The following is a 23,084-nucleotide window of genomic DNA, read 5'->3' as shown; positions in this document are numbered from 1 at the left end:
TTGATCTTCACCTAATTGGATTTAAACTTTTTGGGTATTTTAGTAAAAATGCAGGTTGAATGTTGAATGCTGCCACTGTCATTAACTGTTTTTCTGTAATGTCACATTCCATTCCTTCAATTTTGAAACAGCTGGAAAGACAGCAAGTGCATTTTCTACTGCTCTCAAGAACTGATATGGGATATCCCTTTATGGGGATAAACTGTGGTTGACTGACGTAAATATTTCTGGGAACCTCTTTAAAATGAGTGTAGTAGGAATTTGATAGGTAACGTCAGAAGGGTTCACAGGCAGTAGTCATATGTTCAGGTAGGTGAACAAGGAAGCCCTAAAGAAACTCCGAAATACACAGCTACTTTTGCAGGGATTTGAAGTGTGTATGCCTAATGCTAAAATAAGTGTAGCTTCAAACATGCTGGATTCGATTATGTTCCTCTTAAATACTGCATATGTTTGTAATATTTGCTTCACTTGGAATTTCAGTAATGCATGAGTCTGGCATAAAAGACTGAGGTGTTTTCAGTATAGGTTGTGTATGTTTTGGTGTGTAACTTAAAAATAGCTTCCCAAGACTACAAAGCATGAAAGAAGTTAATTTTTTCTAGGGAAGCCCATAACTTAAGCTGATAGAAGCTGAAACAGAGCTATGTAAAAGTAATCCTACAAAAAGTACTTCAGATTGTTTTGGGTTTTTTTCCCCATAGGTTAAATTGTTTAAAAAATATATTTAGTGTATTCAAGTATACTTTTTTTTTTAACCAGCGTATCTAACTTGATAACTGTTGAGGCTTAAGTAAGATATAATTCTGTTTTCCGTGTGAAAACCTCCCTTGAAATTCAGGTTATTTTTTAATTCTTTTCATGGTATTTTTACTATTTTTTCTTTTTTTTTTTTTTTTTTTTGCTCTGCCCACTGCCCTAAAACTTAGGAACCAGTGAAAAATCCCTGGTTATGTCTGTTAGTCCTGCTTAGCCACAGCTTCACAAAGTGGCAGTGGCTGGATTTTGTGATTAATGACTAATGATGCGTGCTCCAGGAGTATGGTACAGAGGTATGTTGTACAGGGATCAACAAGGTAGCATAAGTGAGGATTCAGTAGAGGGTTATTATCCAGCTTCAACTTATCATGAAATTCCTGGGGAACACAGATGGTGCAAAATACTTTTAAGGTCTCAAAAGACACTTAATAAGATTAGGAATTGACATACTGAATTGGACTCCACAGCTATACTGATATCTTGGCTGACAATGTTCATCACCAGATGTTCTTGAGAGACATATAAGAACACTGTTGAATAGCATATTTGCTCCACATGTATAATCTCTTCAAGTCATTTTAAATTTGAAGATTAGCTGTGAAAAATGATTTGCTACTTAAGCTATCAATTTGTTCTGGCATTGCTGCTGCTTGAAGGCAGCTCAGTATGTCTTTGCTGCATAGATGCAAAGGAAAGCCTTTATCCAAATCAAACTTACTTGCAATATGTTAATGTTGCCTTGTTTTGATTAGGAGATGAAAACACTAACAAAAGCAAGCAATCTCTCTAGCATATGTTATGGAGATAAAATTTCAAATACACTAGCACAGAATTGATTGTGTTAGAAAAGACCTCTAAGATCATTGAGTCCAGCTGTGTGGTGGGTTGACCCTGGCTGGACACCAGGTGCCCACCAAAGCTGCTTTGTCACTCCCCTCCTCAAGTGGACATGGGAGGGAAAATGTAGCGAAAGGGTCAAGATAAGGGTAGGGAGAGATCATTCACCAACTACTGTCATGGGCAAAACAGACTCAAATTGGGGAATTTAGTTTAATTTATTACCAGTCAAATCAGAGAAGGGCAATGGGAAATAAACCCAAATCTTAAAACTCCTTCCCACCACTCCCTTCTTCCCAGGCTCAACTTCACTTCCAGTTTTCACCACCTCCTTCACACAGGGGCCAGAGAATGGGGACTGTGGTCAGCTCATCACACATTGTCTCTGCCACTCCTTCGTCCTCAGGGTCAGGACTCTCCACACTCTGCCCTTGCTTCAGTGTGGGGTTGCTCCCATGGAAGAGTTTTTAATGAACTTCCCCAATGCAAGTCCTTCCCATGGGCTGCAGCTCTTCAGGAACTGTTCCAATGTGGGTCCCTTCCATGGGGTGCAGTCCTTCAAGAAGAGGCTGCTCCAGGTGTGGATCTCCCATGGGTTCACAAGTCCTGGCAAACCTGCTGCAGAGTAGGCTCATCTTTCCATGGGGCCACAGGTTCTGCCAGGAGCCTGTTCCATTGTGGGTTTCCCATGGGATCACAGCCTCCTTCAGGGCTCACCCACCTGCTCTGATGTGGGGTCTTCTATGGGGTGCAAGCAGATATCTGCTGCCCTGTGGTCCTCCATGGGCTGCAAGTGCCTGATTCACCATGGGCTGCACCACAGGCTGCTGGGGAATCTGCTCCTGTGCCTGGAGCATTTATTCCCCCTCCTTCTCCACTGACATTGGTGTCTGCAGAGTTGTACATATTCCCACTCCTCTCTCTGGCTGCTGATGCTGTTGTGAAGGGTTTTTTCTCCCTTTCCTAAATCTGTTTCCCAGAAGTGCTGCCTCTGGTCACTTACGGGCTTGGCCTTGGCCAGCAGGGAGTCTGTGTTGGAGCCAGCTGGCACCGGCTCTCTCAGACATGAGAGATCTTACAAAAACCTCTGGCAATTCTTAAAAAAACTTCTGTACCCCCCTGCCAACCAAAACCTTGCCACACATACCAAATACAAATGTTAACCTAACACTGCCAATTCCACCACTAAACCATGTCCCTAAGTGCCATATCTAGACCATTAATGCTTCCGAGGTTGATGACTTCATCACTTCCCTGGACAGCCTGTTCCAGTGCTTGACCACCCTTTCAGTGAAGAAATTTTTTCTAATATCCAACATGAATCTGCCCTGGCACATCTTGAGGCCATTTCCTCTCTTCCTATAGCTAGTTGCCTGGGAAAAGTGGCTGACCTCCACCTTGAACATCTGTCATGCTTTTGAAGATAGCAATAAGGTCTCTCTTGAGCCTCCTTTTCTCCAGACTAAACAACCTCAGCTCCCTCAGCCACTTATCATAAGGCCCTTCCCCAGTTCTGTTTCCCTTCTCTGGACATGTTCCAGCACCTCATTGTCTTTCTAGTAGTAAGTGGCCCAGAACTGGACAATGGATTTGAGGTGCAGCCTCTCCAGTGCTGAGTACAGGGGGATGATCACTGTCCTGGTCCTGCTGGCCACACTATTGCTGATACAGGCCAGGATGACACTGGCTGCCTTGGCCACCTGGACTCACTGCTGGCTCATGTTTGACATCTCTGGACCAGCACCCCAGGTCCTTTGCTGCCGTGCAGTTTTTCAGCAATTCTTGCCCCAGCCTGTAGTGCTACATGGGGCTGTTGTGACCCATGTGCAGAACCCAGCACTTGGCCTTGTTGAATCTCATGCCATTGGCTTCATATAATATGGTCAAAGTGTAATGAGTTTAAATCTGGAATAGCTCCTAATTTGCAACTTCATTGTACCCCGTAATTATATGGAGAAGTGAGTAGGAATTGGTTGGTGCTGTTGCTGCTTGCAACTGTGATAGTCCTTGAAATTTCCTAAAAACCTGGCACCTCTTGTTTTTGTAGGGCCTGTCTTCACATTTTCTATTGTGTCAGTATAAACCAAGAATACTGCCGTTTATTTCTGCTGGGTAGCTACTGGTAGGGATTATGCAGCTCTCTCCATGTTGCATGGATAAAGGCACATACCACTCTTTTCTCCTCTGTCTGCTGATGTGCTGTGAAAAGTGGTGGTAGTTTAAAGGCTGTTCAAATATGGAGCAGATTAAATAGTGCTTTGTTTTTTGTTATCTGAAGTCATAATTCCTGTTTAATTAAGTGTTTAAAAGTATTTTTAAGACACTTAGTTGTAAAGACATTCAGGAGCTTGGTAAATTGTACAAAATTGTGTTTACTTCCAGTGGGATGTCCTTTTTCTGGTTTAGTGATACATAAAATGTGGCAGTTCTCTAATGTCTTCATATATGAAGTTTATTAGTGTACCTTTGAAAATATACCTTCAGCAATTAATGGTGGCAGATACTGAATTTTAAGTCGTCTTTACATGACATATTTTGGGGATTAATCTTTTAGCTGTTTAAAACACTTCATAAAACATAAATTGGTTTAACGTCTTCTAGTAGTTCCTTTTATGGAGGGACAGAATCCTTTCTCTATGTTTAAAAGTATGTTTTTGGTTTTGACATTTGTACGGTTAGTTGCATGTTACAGTTTGTATTTTACTGTCTTAAAACTTTCTGCAACTCATCATGAGAGTGTGCATTTCCACAAATTTTTAATTGAAACTGACCTATAAACCCCCTGGTTTTAGGTAATATGAGTATAAATCTTGTGAGGCAATAATATAAAAGCAGCAAGTTTGAAAATTATTATTTCCCCAGTTGTTTGGTGGCTTACAATTCTTTGGTAATGCAAATCATCTAATTAAAATGTTGCATGCTCTTTGGTAGCTGTAAATGAGGTTAATGATTCGGAATTCACTTAAATAGCAAAAAAAGTTTTAAGAGTGCCATGAAAAATGTATTTTGCAATGAGGAAGCTGGAGAATTAATATTATGTGATGTAGGCTTTAAAAAAAATTCTGTTTTGTCTTAAACTTGAAATTGTCAATTTTAGCTGGTTTAGCAAATTCGATAATTTTGGCCATTATTTAGACAAAATAATAATCTAAATTGTTACGAATTTGGACTGGTGAGTTTTCAGCTTTGGTCTGTTTTTGGAAGGGAACTTCATGAAACAATGCAGTGAATAGAGTGGTTTCAACTGAAGAGCTACATGCTTGTAACTCGTTTGGAACTTGGATTGGCAATCAGTGCAATTCCATGGGTAGTATTACTTTTGTAGTTAATATTCCAGTAATGAATGTAGCAAAGTAGATTAATGTTAATCTGGTTTTGTTTCCATTACATTGTGTATTTTGAAAAATTGTGAAGTGTCGCTATGTCATTTACAGGATTGTGGACAACATGCCTGTGACGTGGTGTTACGATGTAGAAGATGGCCAGAGGTTCTGTAATCCTGGTTTTCCTATTGGCTGTTATATTACAGAAGATGGCCGTCCAAAAGATGCTTGTGTTATTAATGTATGTTTATGCAATTATATATTTTTTAATATCCCCTTTAATTTAGAGACTAGCATTTCTCCTGTGTCATGTTTCTATGGTGAGTCCTTACTATTTTAAGAACCCATGTTGCCTAAAAATAAGGCAAGTGTTTTGGTAAGTACCTCAATTTGAAAGTCTGATCTAAGCCTAAGAACCTTGACTCTTATGCTGCGTAGTACAGAGGAGCTCTAAAAGATCAAGTGGTGAACCTGTATTCACTACATGTGGGGTAAAGGTGAAGGAAAGCATATTCTTTATTGCCTAAGAAAAGGAAATGTTTGAAGGCTTGGTCTTGACATTTTTGTGGGATAGAAGTGTTTTCATGGAAGCAGATTTGCATAGGTGTGTTTGTACCTCTGCATACTTTTGGAAGGTTTGCTTTCCCTAAAACTGGGAGCTGATGGAAAAAGATATAAGATTTCTGCATGATCTCTTGTGATAGATGGTGGTGGAGATCCAGGTAAGTGCAGTGAAAGCATTATGGAATAAGACTACAACAGAAAGTCCCAGAAGTGTTTAGACTACCACAGACCTCTTCCATGGCAAGGTCACAGAAAACTTGGGATAGGTTTTTGGGATTTTTCAAAATGGTTGGTTTTATTGAATAGATCTTAGCAAAGGTAACAGTTTCTGTGGTTGCCAATTTTGTTTACTTGCTTCCATAATGAATTGGTTTCAGGGTCTTCATATGAATGGATGCATTTATGATCAAATATGTAATCTGGCAATATAATTTTTATCTTATTTTAATACTTGCTTTTAATAAAAGGAAAATAACATTTGAAGAAATAACTGATGTACTGTAGAAGAACATTTCATTTATGTTAACTATTCTTATAACTGAGGGTGTTCTATAGAAAGGGTGGAGATAGAATCCTTAAGAGGTACTAACTGAACTTCAGTAGACATAGCTGTTAAATTACTTGTGAGTTTAACAACCTCTTTAACTGACTGAATTCCAAGGTGATGTTTCCCTTCACCTGAGGTTTGCATTCACCATTCTTGGCTGCTGCTTGCTGTTCATCCCTGTGCATCTTTGGTTTCAAAGGTGGTTCTGTCACAGAGAGCATTTATTTGCATTGTCTTAAGAGGTTCTGTTTCATTTCTTAAAAATATACTAATTTTAAAATAGCTGATGTTTATGAAATGCTTCTAATTACAAAAGTTGTCACACAGTTATCTATTCAGTTTGCTACTGAAATAAAATAGGATCTTTTCAGTTAAAGAAATTTTTAATAAATATATATAGTAAATATTTAAAATTATTTTTTCTACTTTTCAGTTGTACTAGACTGTTCTTAGCATTAACTTTTTTAACTTATGTTTTTAATGCAAGAAGGTACTTACTGTCTTTATAATTTCCAGTATCTCACATTCATATTTGAGAACTTCTTGACAGAAAAACTATATGCAGTCTAAAATTCTGTTATGTGGGCTTCTGTCTGAGGCTTTGAGATGTCTGTATTTTTTTATTTTTTAATATAACCTTTTGTCATTGCAGTCAGAATTTCATGAAAAAGATACCTTTTATATTTTCAACCATGTTGACATAAAAATTTATTACCATGTTGTGGAAAATGAAGCTCTGGGAGCAAGACTAGTTGCTGCTAAACTTGAACCAAAAAGGTTAGTAGTTGAAAGTAACTTGTCATCAAAAATTGATCCATCCCAAGACACTTGTTTTGATCTGGGAACCTGCTGCTAGTCAGAAATGCTTTCAGATATGTGACCTGTAGATTACCTCTCCTGTTGATTGATGTAGTGTGGTTAGTCTAATGTAATTTTGCTCTGAATTTGATGGACCTTGGTGCACTTTTTCCTACTTGGACCAAGAAAAGATAAAATAAAACCTATAAGTGTTTGTGGGGTGTGATGAGTGTGTGTGTGCATGTATGTAGAACCCTAATTTCCCTACCAGGGAATATTTTGTGATGTCAGAATAGGCTACCAGTGCCTGCTGCAGGCTTGACTGGAGTGCAAGATTTGATGTTTTCAACAATCAGGATTTGCATAGAAAGATTTCACAGATACACTCATCAGTTGTTCTGGTGTCTGTGTGGCTTTTGCACAACTGCTGTCTGTTGCATTATTTCTTAGCATCTTGTCTTTCATGGTATAACTGAGCTTCTCGCATTGTTGTATCAGTTGAAAGTATTTTTTCCTGACAGAAGTTTGTAATTCTGGTGGTGTAACTTTTAAAATGTTTTGGAGGTTCATACCCATACTAAGGCTTCTTTAATTTTTGGTACTCTGCTTTAGAGACTGTGCTCTTTTTAGAAGAGACAGATCTTGTTTAAGAAGTTTCAAAAATTCCTGAGCTTAGGATATGTTCCTTATAAATTCTGAATTTATGAGACATTAAGTACAATTCTTATATTTAAGGGAAGAATCCTTGGTATGCTTTTCTAGGATGAATGAATTCTTTCTCAAGAATGTTGTAAGTGAAGTGGCTTTCATTCTGTGTCTTGTATTCCTGCAGTTACAAGCATACTCATCCAGACAACCCCGATTGCTCAGGAGTTCCTATGGATATAAGTAATAAGGCCAGTGGAGAAGTCAAAATTGCATACACATACTCAGTTACTTTTCATGTGAGTACTAAGATTTCTGTGGTAGTTACCTCTTAAAATCTTGCATTAATACTCTGAATTATAAAGATAGACAATTAAAATTGGCTCAGAATAGTAAAGTTGTAGTTTTAAAGCTCTCTTTGAACTGGAATGTCAGAGGTGGCTTGGGATTTAACCACATACATTACAGTTTTGCATGCACAGAGAGTAGATGTGAAACACTATGTGGTTTTTAAGTCACACTTTCCACATCTGCCTGGGTTGTCTGGTAGATTATTTTTCAATCCAAGTTATTAAGTCTGAGAAATTGTGTGTTTCATGTAGGTAGGTTGAAGCTGATAATTTTCTGCCCTTCTGCTGCAAAAGTTACCTTCTCTTCAAGGTCTTCCTCCCATGGAATCCTTCGAAAGAGTAGGAAGCTGGTAGTCTTTGTTCTACTACTCTCTCTTTAAAAGCAGAGGAGCAGTATATCAAGCAACTGCAGTCAGCAGTGAGAGCTGAATATTTCTCATTCTGCTGACAAACAAGAGAGGGAGGTTTTGATTTTGTTTTGTTTTTCTGTAAATGGAGTTTGCTGAACAAACTGTTTATCAAAGTACCCTACTCCTTCTCAAACTGTTTCCACTCTGAGTTCAAAATACAATAAATAGTATAAGAAGTATACTTAGGAGGGACTATGTTATGTATATACTATATAATGATATTTTGAGAAATTTTATCAGTTATAGTGCTGAAATGAATTTGTATACCGAAAAGCAAGTATTTCTGGAAACCTGTGAGAAGTTAGTAATTAAGAGTGACCTCAGCTTCATATTATTTTATTCTTTGTTCTTAAAAATTACATGCCCAGCTGTGTGTGTGCAACTGTCTTGTGCACAGTGTTACATCATCAATTGGAGGTATTCTTCTGAATTTCTATTGGGTTAGCAGACCAGGTCATCTCAGGAAGACAAAAAAAAAAGGCAGTTTAGGTATGAGGAAAAATGCAGTTCTGTCCTAGAGTCATTGATACTGGTTTAGAAATTTGCTGCTTCCTTTGAGACATGGTTTTATTCTCTCAGTGAACTATATATATGATCTTGACTACATTTTGTAACCTATTGGGTCTTTTTCAAAATCTGGCTTTACTGGAAAGCACTCTTGCTCTTGTATGTTTTAAATTACTGAAATAACAGCCTGTCAAACACCTAGCCAGTTTTGTTAATCAGTTTGTTTAATAGCCATCTTCACCTTGATTAGCACTGTCTATTCCTTTTTTCCTGTTTACTCTGCAAAATAAAACAAAGAAATGTTCTTTTGAAGTGTTTTTGATCAGTGAATGTTCATTTTGAATAAATTTAATCTGTTGAAATGCCTGGAGGAATAATTTGCTTCCCTCTTCTAGCAGTGTAAGTTCTGTAGTACTGTATCCCCACCTGTCCTGCAGTAAAAGCTGTTTGTAATGGGATTGGTATTTGGTACTGAAATGAGGTTGTATGAAAGCAAGCGATAATTCGGACAGGGCATGATTTACAGAGTGAAGTATCATGCTGGAGACTGTATAGGATAGCTTAGTTTCTTGATTTATGGACTTATATGTGCTAAAAAATGTATGTTCTTTCATTATTCCGATAGTCCATTCCAGATGAACCAATACAGTTCTTGAAGGGAGGATGTACAATTGAATTAATCTGGTAAGCCTTAATGTCTTAAGAAGACACAGGTGCTCAAATTCAGAAAATATTTTGGTTTAGATTCTATGGTCAAATCTTAGGTTTGCTCTAGGTAGCTATTACTAAACTATTCCCTGTAAGGCATGGAACTTGAAATTTCAATTAGTCACAAGATTTAAGATTGCTTTGCACAAACATCAACTTTTAAATGTGTGAGTTGGATACTCACTGTATCTGATGTTCATGTGTTTACTCTTCCAGGAAGAAAAAAATATCAGGTGGGCATCAAGATGGGATTATATTTTGGAATCCATGCCTCACACTCACATCCAGTGGTTTAGGTAAGGAGGAAGTTTATTGTACTGAAGTGTTTACAATGCAGTTTGAAGGATGATTTTCATTAATTTTCTTCTTCTTTTTTTTTTTTTCTTTCTTTTTTTTTTTCAGTATTATGAATTCCCTGGTGATTGTCCTCTTTCTGTCTGGAATGGTAGCTATGATTATGTTGAGGACACTCCATAAAGATATTGCAAGATACAATCAAATGGATTCCACGGTAAGTCTAAAATGTAGCTCCTAAAATTTATTTGGAATGTAATTTTTCTGGTTAAATGTGTAGCTGTAACAGGCTATTTAAGTTGCAATCTGCTGTATTAAAATAGATGTATTTCTTTTACAGGAAGATGCTCAAGAAGAATTTGGCTGGAAACTGGTTCATGGTGATATTTTCAGGCCCCCAAGAAAAGGAATGCTGTTGTCAGTTTTTCTAGGCTCTGGCACACAAATCTTAATAATGACTTTTGTTACCCTGTGTAAGTAAAGTGGGGAGGATTTAGTTGATTGTACATGATTTTTCACTGCTAACTGCATGGTGCTAGCAAAAATAGCAGTATCATTTTGTCTAGAATTTCATAAAAGTCATTAGAAACAGCTGAGCTGATGTAGTAGATATGCAACTTAGTATGCACAGATTATAAGATAATGGATGTACTGGCTTTAAGTCAAACATACAGTCTGAGGTTTCTAATATAATTTCTAAAATTGCACTTCTCTGCTTCACAGTTTTTGCTTGCCTGGGATTTTTGTCACCTGCTAACAGGGGAGCTCTGATGACCTGTGCTGTAGTTTTGTGGGTACTACTTGGAACTCCAGCTGGTTATGTTGCTGCCAGATTCTACAAATGTGAGTAATAGTTACTGAAAATGACAAGGCTTAAGTTCATTAATGTAAATTATCATTACAGAACTGTTTTGCTGCACTGTTTGTAGCTTCCCTCAGGGCAACTTGGATAAATGTACTTACCTTAACAGAAAATATATATAGAACACTTAACATAGTTACACTGGTTTTGATGTAATCATGCCTAAAGACCCTGAATTGCTCTTGCTGCTGTGTATTTGTGAAATTAAATAGTATTAGTACTAAGGTCATTACTCCTTTACATCAGACTGTTTTCTGCTTCTGTTTCCTATCACTGTGGGGAATGGTAAACCTGCATTAGTTTTAGCTGTGGATGTTGCTTGGTAACACACAGCTGCACCCCCAAATCGTGAACCTCAGTTCTTGCATGCCTGTGATTTGTGACCTCTTTTTAGCTAGCTCCCAGATATTTTGGAGAATAATGCTTATCAGACTGTGGCTGGAGCATGGGGAGAAGTTAGGTGTTCTGTAGTTGAAAAAATCAACCATGTGATGTTTGGGCCCCTGACAGGAGTTAGTTGATACTGTTCTGCCTCACTGATCCCAGCTATTGTTTCAAGACCTGTCTGTCTGCTGGCCTCAGATGGTTTACCCCTGTATCCTCTGTTTTATTTTAAGGTGAAGCATGGCATTCCGCACACAGCTTGTTTTAATTACTGAACTCAAGGTGAAAGGTTTTTTGACAGAGAGATGGATCTTTTGGACTACTTTGGTTGTGAATATATGGGGCTAGAGGGGAAGTTTATTTCAGAATTTCAGCCTGGCAGTAGATACTGGAGTTCTTTTTTCTAACTATTTTGTAATTTTCATGTGGGGAAAACCAGTGGGAAAAGTGAGTTTGTATCTTGTAGGGAGTTTCTTACATAGTGGTGGTGATGTGAAAATGAAGTATTCCTAATATCCAAGCCTTAAACAGAAGGAAATTTTAGTACTAAGAGCAAAATTGAGGATAGAATTATTCTTTATATTGTGGTGTATACTGTGTGTTTTGAAGGATATTTTGAAGTGTATTGATAGTAAATTGAATCCTGTGTCTTTGGTGGAGATGTAGCTATTAAGGATAAAATCTAATATTTTACTTACTGGGAATCACTTAGTTGACATTTGAATGTTACTAAGACAGTGAATGACTGATCCAGAGATATTTTTGTTATAACAGGAAGTGGTTTATACCCTGTATAGAGCATGTAAACATGAATGGAGTTTTATTTATAGTATACAAATAAAGTAATGTGACACATAAAACAGAATGCAACTGAAATGGATATCCAATTTTAAAAGTTGTGGGTTTTTTTTCCAAATTGCATTTAAAAAGTGAAACCTGAGTTGAAATTAAATGGTTAATATTAATAATTGCTGTCACGTTCTACCAAGTTTCTATGAAGAAATAGAAAATTAATTAAAATCACTCTAATCATAATCACTTCTGACTCTTGAACTAAAGAAGCATGTCATTATGGCAGTGCTCAGATGAAATTATCAGCTTCACTGCACTCCAGCAGGATATTTTCATTTGAAATTATATTGACTAGAATTTTTATCAACATAGTGCAAATTCAGAAAGATTTTCTTTAAAAAGCTATCTTTGGTCTTTTGGTATCACCTCTACTTAATTCTGTTAAGACTCAAGAAAACATCACTACTTCTGGAAGCGTGTTAGTTCTGACTCTTCTGTAAGATTCATATGCAAGAATTATTTCAAGAAGATTGTTAAGCTTGGTTTTCACATATTTATGTATCTTTACCTACTGAAACCTGCAGTCAAATGCTAGAAAGCTTAAATTTCTTAATCACTTCAGGTTTAAAACATCTTTTAAAGACTTAGCAATACTGCAAATCTGCTTCCTCCTTTTAGTAGATAAAGTCATCAGAAACACAGTTTTAGTTGGATACCTTTCCTGACCTTGGTCTGAGATGTTTTGCTTTGAAGTTCTGTGATTAAGCAATAGGATAAGGAAATTTAATTTTATTACTGAATATTTAGTTTACTGGTTTTGGGCATGATAGCACATTATTTGAGTATTTGCAAGCTAAGTATAACAGGTAAATGGACTGGAAAATTAATAGTTGAGCTTAATGCATGATTTAATGTCTGTCAAATGTTCTAATATACAGCATTTGGAGGTGAGAAATGGAAAACAAATGTCCTGCTGACATCATTCCTTTGTCCTGGGTAAGTTATCGTCATGATTAAGAGAATTAAATTGCTTCTCTGATGTGCATAGCTAATTTTTTAGGTTTCAGCTATACAAGTAAATCTTACATTGTCCCTTTATTCTGGAAGCTACAAGAGTATCATGGTGCTTTTGACAAAGATGAGTATGTTAGTGGCATATCATCCTTAGGTTTTTTTTTTTGTAAGCATTTGTTTACTCTCACCACTTGAAAAGGTTGATTAGGAAAAAGCATTATGATAGTAATAAGTTCTAGGCCTTTTTATTCTAGGAGAATAAAAAGTTCTTTTATTCTCTGTACTGTTTCTCTGACCACATTGTAGTCAGTCTTATATAGTGTCATATAATGTATAACCACTCTGATAATTTTTTCCACTTAATCACAGCAAGGAGTCTTACCCTGAAGTGTAGTTAAGACAAGCATATATTTGAAATAGCTTAGTTGGAACGTCAGCGCCTGCTGGAGTTCAGTCCCACTAGATTAACAAAGAATTGCTTGTCTGATCTCTTTGTTTTCATATTTTGTGTGTGTCATTTGGTTTTAGCAGAGATTTGCACTAAAATCTCAAAACAGTGCCATTGTTTTGTCAACATTACTAAATGTTAAGAAGTATTTCTGTGCTCTAAGTGTGCTCTGTGTTTTTCAGAATTGTATTTGCGGATTTTTTTATCATGAACCTCATTCTCTGGGGAGAAGGCTCTTCAGCAGCTATTCCGTTTGGTACCTTGGTTGCTATTTTGGCACTCTGGTTTTGCATATCTGTACCACTGACGTTTATTGGTGCCTATTTTGGGTTTAAGAAAAATGTAAGTGTTTCTGAGAAGTTGTTTTTTAAAGTGTATACATACATAAACACACACAAATATTTTTCTCTGTATAGGCCATGACTGAGGTAGCACCTAAGCTAGTTGCACTGTTGGCCCCAGTTCAGTTCAGTTGCTTTAGAACTGCATTAGATAACCAGTCTTGGTATTCCAAGGCTGTGACACATGGTTGGTGGCAGTGATACTTCTCTGCAGCGATTTGGGTTGTCATTGTATTTAATTGAGTGGCTGCTACAGATAAATCAGTGATTTTAGCATTTTTTATTTTAATTAGCATCTTTTTCATATCCTAAAACAAGTACTTGACCCAGCAAGCATGAGGGAAAGCAAATTATGCATTTCTGGGTTTCATCATGTATTTCTTGTTCCTGTCTACCCTCTACACTGAGGATGTTTCCTGATCAAATTGCTAATTGTTAGAGTTCTGTGAAATCTGTTTGCATAAGTGTTCTGTAAATGGTTATCTCTGCTTGGCGGACATTAATTGTGATTTACTCCTACACCAATCAATTTGACATCTTTTTATGAGGGCTCTTTGTGACCAAACGTTTCACAATTTGGTGACCGAATCATTAAATAATGAGTTTGGGGCTTTTTTTCCCCAAAAAACTGTTTACTGTCCCCCACAAATAAATTTCTATAAGTGCAGATACATTTGTGGGTTTTCTCCTGCATAGGAGGCCAGGATTCTATCTCTCTGCAGATCTCCTGTAATACCTTCAGAGAATATTGGTTTAGTAGGCACTTTTAAAGTCAGTTGTGTAGTTATCCTGTTTTTCTTAACCAGAATTCAGTGGTTTTTTTCTGATAACTATGTTGACATTCCATCAAGTTCCCCTGCATTGTACAGGTGTGTACATCTTCTAAGGAAGGAAGATTTGATAAGCTAATAAGGCAATGTGATAGGTGTCACAAAAACTTGAAAATCAAATCAGAAAGTATCTATTGATGCTTTTGATGTAATCTTTATGAAAGGCAAAAGATGCAAAGCATGCATGTATCTTACAATGCCTTACATTGTTTTCTCCTACTGTGCTGATCCATGCATGTGTCTTAAATTAGGATGAAATTGCCAGATTAAGTCCTTTCAGTATATTTATCCTAGTGCGATTCTTTAAGTAAATCCTGAAAGACAACATGCAGGAATTTTTAGAAGTTGAAAGCAGGAATCTGCACCACCAGCTGAAATGTGGTAAATCAGCTCAGGCTCTGTAACAGATGATAGATAGGCAAACATTAAAAGGGAAGTCTAAAATATCTGTCACTATATTTTCAGTAAGAGCTGTCTTTTAGCAAGTTTGCCAAGCAAGTGTTGGTGACTGAGCTGGAGCAAAAGCAAATGTAGTGTAGCTGGGTATGCACATGCTCAAAACAAAGAGTAGACTTTTTGCCACCACTCATCACAAAAAGAAAGCGCAAAGGGTTTATAGTTTATTTATTTAATTGTTTGTTATTTTTGTTTAAAGGCTATTGAACACCCTGTTCGCACAAATCAAATTCCGCGTCAGATTCCTGAGCAATCATTCTATACAAAGCCATTACCTGGCATTATCATGGGAGGGATTCTTCCTTTTGGATGTATCTTTATACAGTTGTTCTTCATTCTCAATAGTATTTGGTAAGTTCACCATAAATTGAATGTTCTGTCATAAAAAGTGGTAATTTCTGTGTGAAAGTTTTTCTTCGAGATCCTTTGTCTGATTTTTTGAGGATGCAGGGTTACCATAGTATTGGTTCAATAAAATTGAAATGTTAACATCTTTTTAATATTTTGTTATTTCAAAGATACTCAGTGCCTGTTGTGCTCTTTGGGGTGTACAGAGAGGTGGCTGTGATATGCTTAGCAATTTACAGCTGACCTGCCTTCAGATAGTTTGTTGTTTTCTCATGCTACTCTTCTGACTTCATATGGAAGTGGCTCTGAAGCTGATATATGGCATATAACTCAACAGTGATAAAGTTTATTAAAATAAACTTGATATTTTTTGGTATTAGAAAAGTATTACTACTCTTGGGAGGAAAAAAAAGAACCAATAAGAAGTTCTTGTGCAATCTTTATTTAAAAAAGAGTAATTATTTAAAAAAATAAAGCATCATAGACTAGTCCAGTATAAGTGAATTTCGATGTGCACTCACTGACAAACTAATCTACTGTGAGGAATTTGTCTTCCTTCTGGCACAATTTAGTTATTGGATCTTGTTAAACTGTTTCTGAACCTTGAATAGGTGCCTCTACCCAACACAGACAGCTACAGCACTTGACATTTCTTGCTATTTTGGAGCTTTGCCCCTTTGATTGAAATGTGAGGTGAAATCCAGGTTTTTCTGAAGTCAGTGGAAGAGGTCATGCTGACTTCACTGGAACTGTGATTTCACCATTGTTTTGTCATTTCTTTCTCTAAAATCCCAACCAGGGGCATGCTTTGGCCTTGCTTTCGCAGTGTTCTCAGACTGAGCTGCCAAAGTTCCTATTCTTTAGTTAGAAAATAAATTAGTCAATTGTATGGGTGCACAATTGACAGTATTTTAATAGGAAGGGGAAATACATAAGGTGAAGGTGATGTTATTACCTGTGAAGAAATAATAATAGCACAATGGCTATTTAATTTTTTTTAACTCCCTTTTATAGGTCTCACCAGATGTATTACATGTTTGGCTTCCTGTTTCTGGTATTCATTATTTTGGTTATTACATGTTCTGAGGCTACAATATTGCTCTGCTATTTCCATCTATGTGCAGAGGTAGGAGATATTTCCTCTGTTTTCAAACCTGATAATGTTCTAAGAATGCTTAAAAAAAATTTAAAGCTTTTGTAATTGAAAATAAGTATTCCAGAATTCAACATGAACACTCGTGCTAGATGAGATGTACGTAAATGTTGTCTTTTAAAGGTGAAGCAGGCTACTTTTGGCAAAACTTTTAAGAAATATTAAATCCCTGCACTGGGTATTGCTGAGTCAGATATCACATCTTAAGTTCTCACTCCCTGTTTTCTGAAGGTGTTAAATTAATCCATTAATTTTGGTCAATCAGAGTGCATTTTGGACATGCCCAGCCTTGGGAAAAAATATCTATGGCTAGAAATAAGTACACCTGGCTTATTTGGGGTTTTAGTATTTTGTGTATTTGCTATTGATCTTCAGGTAACTTATCTCTAATTTTGAATGGTGTAATTAAAGCAGTATTGTTTATTTATAGTTCTTCTCCCTCTAGATAAAAAGCCCTACAAAAACTTACTTTTGTCTGAAGTCATAATAGAGAAAGTAGCTCTGCATTTACTAGTAGGGTCAGTGGGCTAGAGGTGTATGCAATATTTCTCACACATTTGTATTTTTTCCTCACTCCTTCTAGGACTATCACTGGCAGTGGCGTTCGTTTCTCACTAGTGGCTTCACTGCAGTTTATTTCCTAATATATGCAATACATTATTTCTTTTCTAAACTGCAAATCACAGGAACAGCTAGCACCATTTTATATTTTGGTTATACCATGATTATGGTTTTGATCTTCTTCCTTTTCACAGGTAAGTGTATTAAACTTGAATTTTAAATTTTGAATCTGCCTTTAGTTTTGCACAGTAGAATCCTTGGCAAAACTGATCTTGATACAGAATTACAAATTTATGTATGCCTTTGATTTTTTCCAGGTGTAGCATATTGCAACTATGTGATTACAAACTTTAATAAAAGAGATAAGTGAGGAGGAGGCAAAACTACTGCTAACTTGAGCTGTGGCCTATAATTAGGTCTACAAATATGTGATAAATACTTTTCCAGATTTTATTCCTATGATAATCATATGACAAACTCAGGTTTTTTTTAATTAGTTGTCTTTGGAGAAGCACACTTCAAATCACACACAATCAAGTATAATGTTACAGTGTCAAGATAAAAAATGCAGATTTTATGGAATAGCTGTAAGGAAGAGAGAGGAGTAATGGTTGACAAAGAATGCCTTTTTTTAAAATTTGCTCTCTTCCAGAATGTATTTACCTTTATCCCAATTGCATTGAAGTGGCATGGGAAGCAAATAGAATTTCTCTAACATTTTTTTTTATCAGTCTTCTCAGAACCTTGTAATCTTCATTGTGAGCATTTGGAAAATACATGTGTCTTAGGTGCTGCATTTCAATTTCCTCTTCAGCAATTGAGATGAGATCATAAAATTTTCCATTGTAGTCTTTAGTGAGACAGAAACAGCCCTTGTTTAAGGTAGAAAAATGGCAGTGAAAATGCAAGAAGTCTCCTTTCAAACTGATGCAAGAAGGCAGCAACTGCCAAGTCCTCAAAAAAATCTTAAAAATTCTGTGTTCTGCTCCAGAAGAATGCAGTCTATCCTTGTATAAGTACTTCTGAGACTACTTTGAAATGATCAGTGGTTTAAATAATTTCAGGCTTTATGTTGATGATGACTTGTAATGATTCCAGAGGCTTGGATATGTATTTATGTATAGACATTATCTTTTGAGGCCTCCTAGACTACAAATGGCTTGTCATCAGAGCTTTTAATACAAATCTCACTATGCCTATTAAGTAGAATTTTCATTTCACTTAACATAGGAGAACAAAGATAGTGAAAGAGAAAAGAACTAAGAATGGTGTTCATTTTAAGTGTAACTGAACATTTCAAAGACATTTCTACTTCAGCTAAGGAAATATTGAAGCTGTTTGTGGACTGAATGCAGATGATGATGAATGGGAGCAATGGCCTGCAAGGATTTTCTTGGGTCATTGCCTGTTAAAAGGAAGAAATGAGACTTGAGTGCATTATATAATCTCATTGAAAAGTGATCAAGCTGTGTACCAAAAGTGGTCAGTTTTATCTTCCATCCTTCATTTTAAGTCAGTCCAATGTATGTTGGCATTGCTTGCAGACAATTTGTAATTTATATATCTCTACTTTTATTCACATTTCTGTACCAGTTTGCAAGTCATTCTGAATGCATAGATCAGAGATTCTGCCTCCCTTGCTCACATTTTCTTCTTTTCTCTTAACCTTTACTTCTGGTCTGGGTGTACTGATAGTTTAATCAAACTACAAAATCCGAGGATGCGTGATTGCTCAACTAGAAATGGATGTGTATTGCTCTATGCAGATAAATTTTAAATGCAGTGCAAACTTACAAAGTAGTGTGAAAAATAGTAAGGCCTTACCTAAGTGTAAAGTCAATTAGTTTTATCAGCTTTTCCAACAGATGTTCAGCAAGTCTGCCTGTAATAGTAAACAGTTTTGCCCAAAACCAGAATTATGTTCACCCTCTCTCCTTTGTTCACTCTGTTCACTTTGGATGCATGCACTAATTCTGGAGCAGATTCATTCAAGATAAAGGGGATTTACAATAATTTTCTATGCTGAGATGTGGTTTAGCTGCCTTTTTGCATGTCAGATACCCATATCATTTCCATCTTTTGGCCTTATTCTTTCAAGTCAGTCATGTCACATGACATTGTCTAGAGGCATTAAGATGTGTCCACTGCATCCCCTTTTTCCTTTGCTCACGTGTTCACTTTCAGTTTACCAAGTGGCTGTAAAGCACCTGCCAGCAAATTTTTAGGGTAGGTTCACAAGCATGCAAAGATGATGTGGTTTATTCTCAGCTCCTTTCAGCTCCTTTCTGTGGCAGTCATTTGTTTGTGATTGGGACAGGGGAAATGCAAATCATCCTGTGCAAATAGAACTATGTTTTCAGAGTCTGTATGCTCTTGGTTTTTTTAAATTTTCAATTTCTGTGTTGAAATCAGGGGAAGATACACTTGTGGTAATTAATTACAGAGAATTGTAAAACACTGTGCTCAATGATTTTTTTATCTACTTCCCTCAAGATTAGGTGCAAATTACCTTTTAATTTGGGGAAATAATCCTGTTTCTTAAGATTTGAGAAGAATATCATCCATTTAGGTTGATATGAATGTAAAAGCAGATTATGTTCAGTTCTCTGAGATTTACTGAAGTGCTCTGAGATAAGGATTTACAGAAGAAATCAGAGGTAGGGTAAAGGTACAGAGAGGTCTTCTCCATTTTTTTAAACAAAAGAACATAGCAATTTAGCAAAAACTGCTCCCAAAGGCAACTGACTTCCCATGTCAGGATGATAAAAAAGCTAAAAAGAAAAAGTCATAATTGTTGTATGAAAACTATTCTGCTGCTGCTTACTCATCTGTGAAAAATTGTCGGAATCAGGAGGAAGGGTTTTGACGATGCCCTGCTGCTATGTCGGTGTAACACATGCTTCAGGCACTTGCATCCATACTGCATTCCAGGTCATTGATCAAACTCAGCAGGCAGAATACCAGGAGCTACATGACAAATCTTTGATTCACAGCTGGGATCACAGCTATGTATCATAGTAAATGAATTGCTTAAACATCAATAGTTTAGCAAGCGTAAAGTGAAAGAAAATGACCATGATATCATTCGTGGTTCCTTTCGAGCTTTTATAGAGGACAAGTTACCACACAACTTTTGTTGTCCCTCTTACCAGATCTAAAACAAAGGAAGTTTTTTTCCTCTAAAGAACTTCCTTGATGCTTGTTTAAGCTAAGCATATAATTTTAGAAGAGATACTTAGGTAAAAATCAGATAATCTTCAGGGTTTTTTTCCTGTCCTAGTTTTTGTGGGAAATTAAGGTTCCTGTAACAGGTGTTCTGAGCTGCTGTTTAATCCAGTGTCATTCTGATTGAGACAGAATTTTGATGTAATCCAGTTAGATTAGCAAAGTTCAACTATATTACCTATTTCACATTCAGAATAATATTTTTGTTAAAAGTTTCTTTTGGAGTTACACAAAGAGAAGGGATGGAGCCACTGTTTTTATTCTGCTAGAAAGATAATAAATTATCAGGGAAATGGTCTTCATTCTCCAATTTTAGTTCAAATCGGTGTTTACCTTTTGACTGTCGTAAGTATTTCAGAAGTGTTTATTTTTAAGGTATGCAGCACATGTTTTCAGTAGGACTACAAGTTGTGTAGTAACTACACTGTGGTTTGAAATTTGTATTAACTCGGTCTATGGAGAAATAAAGGTAGTGCTCTAGTTTTCCAAAAATATTGCTAAGTAATGGGAACTCTGATGCTGTTATTATGTTTATTAAACGTAATAAAAATATTCTGACAGCTGAGCAGATCAGATAAAGTGTGTGTGAGTAGTCACTGAGAAAGGGTGAAATGGAGCAGTGTGAAGGAGTGGGACTGCAGCATACTGGAACAAGAACAAATATGTAAGACAAATAACACAGGACCATCTTATAACTAGAGTCTTCCACATGATCTGTTCTATGTTCCTGAAAATAATGAGATAGGTTACAGAGTAGTTGATGCCTCTAAGGACCAGGTACTGTCTGTAACTTTCCATTATCTGATCTGATTGATATACTGAAGGCTAAGGACAGCAGATCACAAATACATGCATCCTGACTTATAAACTACAGATAGAAATTAATGTCTCCTGTCAGTGTTCTAACATGTAATTTTTTTTTCTCTCTTTTAGGGACAATTGGATTCTTTGCATGCTTTTGGTTTGTAACCAAAATATACAGCGTAGTGAAAGTTGACTGAAGAAACCAATGTAAAGAGTTAACACAGAAGAGGTTTAATCTTCATTAACATAACTTAAAAACCTGGTCTCCGTGATGAACTTGAGCTTTATCAGAAGTATTGACTTCCTGTTCTTTGAGAATGATACCGAAATGCACCTACTTTTCCACTAACACGTTTGTATTGTGACTTAACAACCTGTTTTCATTCAAACCTTAATGAAGATCAGAGTTACGATATTTATGCATTTGTAAATACAACTATACTTTAAAAGAAATGTTAAATTCTAATGGCAGAATAGAAGTGGATGTATTACACAACTTAATGATACTTCTAATCAAAGTACAACTGTAAATAGGTTTTTCTAGCTTGGTAGGTGGGATGATTTATTTTTCTTTGAGGGAAATGAGAACTTTTTATTATGCTAACTTTGAAGGATAACTCTTAAGAAACGTTGCTTTTAGTCTGGATGTGATTTTTATTTTTTACTGGTGTTACGTCCATAAATATTCTGATTTCTGTGACTTAATTAGTTTTGGTGTTCTTGGCCTTTTAAACTATGTGCCTCTGAGTCCTTGAATTTATAAATTCATAATCCAATAAACGTTGTAAAAATGTCTTCATTGACTTATTACATATTAGAAGTTCGTAAAAATATGTAAATACAATTATAATGAAGACAGATGCTTAAAGATTGCATAGAGCATTTTATGGCATTTTCTATGGTTTAATGTATATTGGCACACATTTAGATCGGCAAGAATAATTATTTGTGCTAAATGGCTATAACATGGATATGTGATTGTGGTGCATGGGAACTAAATTATACACACATTCAACAAAACCTCTCTGCAGCATTAATCCAGTCCTTAACCCAGAGATTGCCATGGAGTTGTCACTATGTTGAGAAGATCTTACAATGCATGAATCAGCATTCTCTGCTGATCGTGCTTTTAGATCTCAATGATGCATATTCTATAGAGCAACTATTGCTGACTGTACTTAATGTAGGTTAAAAAATAAAAGAAAATTACTATTTTTGCCTTATATTAAAAGACTAATGTCAATTTTGGATGACTGGCATTAAACCTATATTTGCCTTTTTTTGGAAACTGAGTATTTTGTTTAAACCTTGTTTGGTAGTTTTAGATTCGTAACACAATTTGGCTGGTAAAATTTTATTTAAAATTATACTTCATGTACCAATTGTCATTCATAAGGTTGGAGGGTTTTATTCTTATCAGTTTACTTTTCTACAGGACCTTAACCTCTGATGATGCTTCAATACTGGACCCAATAAAAATATCCTTGATTAAGGTAACTTGTCATTATTAACCTCCCAAAAGTTGGCACATCAAGGCTTCAGGAGGCATTCCCAGAATTGCAATGCTCCATGACCCTTCCCAGATGAACCACAGCACTCATGCTTTGCCTGTTGCCAGACACAGCTCTGCTCAGATGTGGACAGGCTTGTTCTTGTGCCCCTCCCAACATGTAGTCACTAGGAAATGCTGATTTTAGGGAAATCATCCATGCTTTATGTTCAAAACAGGAAAAGGGTGAGTATGGTAAGTGTTTGCTCTTTACTACTGCAGTGAACTGTAGTGTGACTCTTGATTCAAATGTCTAAAACTATAAAATTGAATAGTCTTCATATCCCTGGTTTTGTGACCACCTACTGTTTAGTCACTGCCTGAAATCATCAGTAGTTTTTACACAAATAGGGATACTTAGTTTGAAAAACGTGAATCAATTGTCTGCTATTGAAATTCAAATTAAAAAAAACAGATTTTTGTCATGTATTTACAATTGCTGTTTAAAAGTCAGACTAATAGTAGTTAGATAAAGCCACTGTGGTATGTATGTGGGTTTGAAACTGATTGGTGTATTTTCCTGGGGATTTTTCTACAGACTAGTTGACAATTCCTGGCAGCTTCTCAAGTATTTT

The 23,084-nt window shown here is 36.3% G+C and overlaps 1 protein-coding gene across 1 annotated transcript in view; it reads left to right on the top strand.

Moving 5' to 3' along the window:
* The window catches only part of TM9SF2 (transmembrane 9 superfamily member 2), a 30,982-nt gene extending 8,530 nt beyond the window's left edge, over positions 1-22,452 (top strand). The window contains exons 5-17 of the mRNA XM_053935753.1: positions 5,031-5,160; positions 6,683-6,807; positions 7,661-7,772; positions 9,665-9,744; positions 9,851-9,959; positions 10,083-10,215; positions 10,466-10,585; positions 12,719-12,776; positions 13,425-13,584; positions 15,069-15,220; positions 16,232-16,343; positions 16,954-17,125; positions 21,090-22,452. Coding sequence (XP_053791728.1) covers positions 5,031-5,160; positions 6,683-6,807; positions 7,661-7,772; positions 9,665-9,744; positions 9,851-9,959; positions 10,083-10,215; positions 10,466-10,585; positions 12,719-12,776; positions 13,425-13,584; positions 15,069-15,220; positions 16,232-16,343; positions 16,954-17,125; positions 21,090-21,157 — 1,531 coding nt within the window. The 3' untranslated portion in view covers positions 21,158-22,452. The remainder of the gene's footprint in view (positions 1-5,030; positions 5,161-6,682; positions 6,808-7,660; positions 7,773-9,664; positions 9,745-9,850; positions 9,960-10,082; positions 10,216-10,465; positions 10,586-12,718; positions 12,777-13,424; positions 13,585-15,068; positions 15,221-16,231; positions 16,344-16,953; positions 17,126-21,089) is intronic.
* Positions 22,453-23,084: the final 632 nt, after the last annotated feature.

The sequence above is a fragment of the Vidua chalybeata genome, chromosome 2, assembly GCF_026979565.1.
Source record: "Vidua chalybeata isolate OUT-0048 chromosome 2, bVidCha1 merged haplotype, whole genome shotgun sequence".
NCBI lineage: Eukaryota > Metazoa > Chordata > Aves > Passeriformes > Viduidae > Vidua > Vidua chalybeata.
Note: the sequence above shows the minus strand (reverse complement) of the source record. Positions and strands in the feature narration are given on the sequence as shown.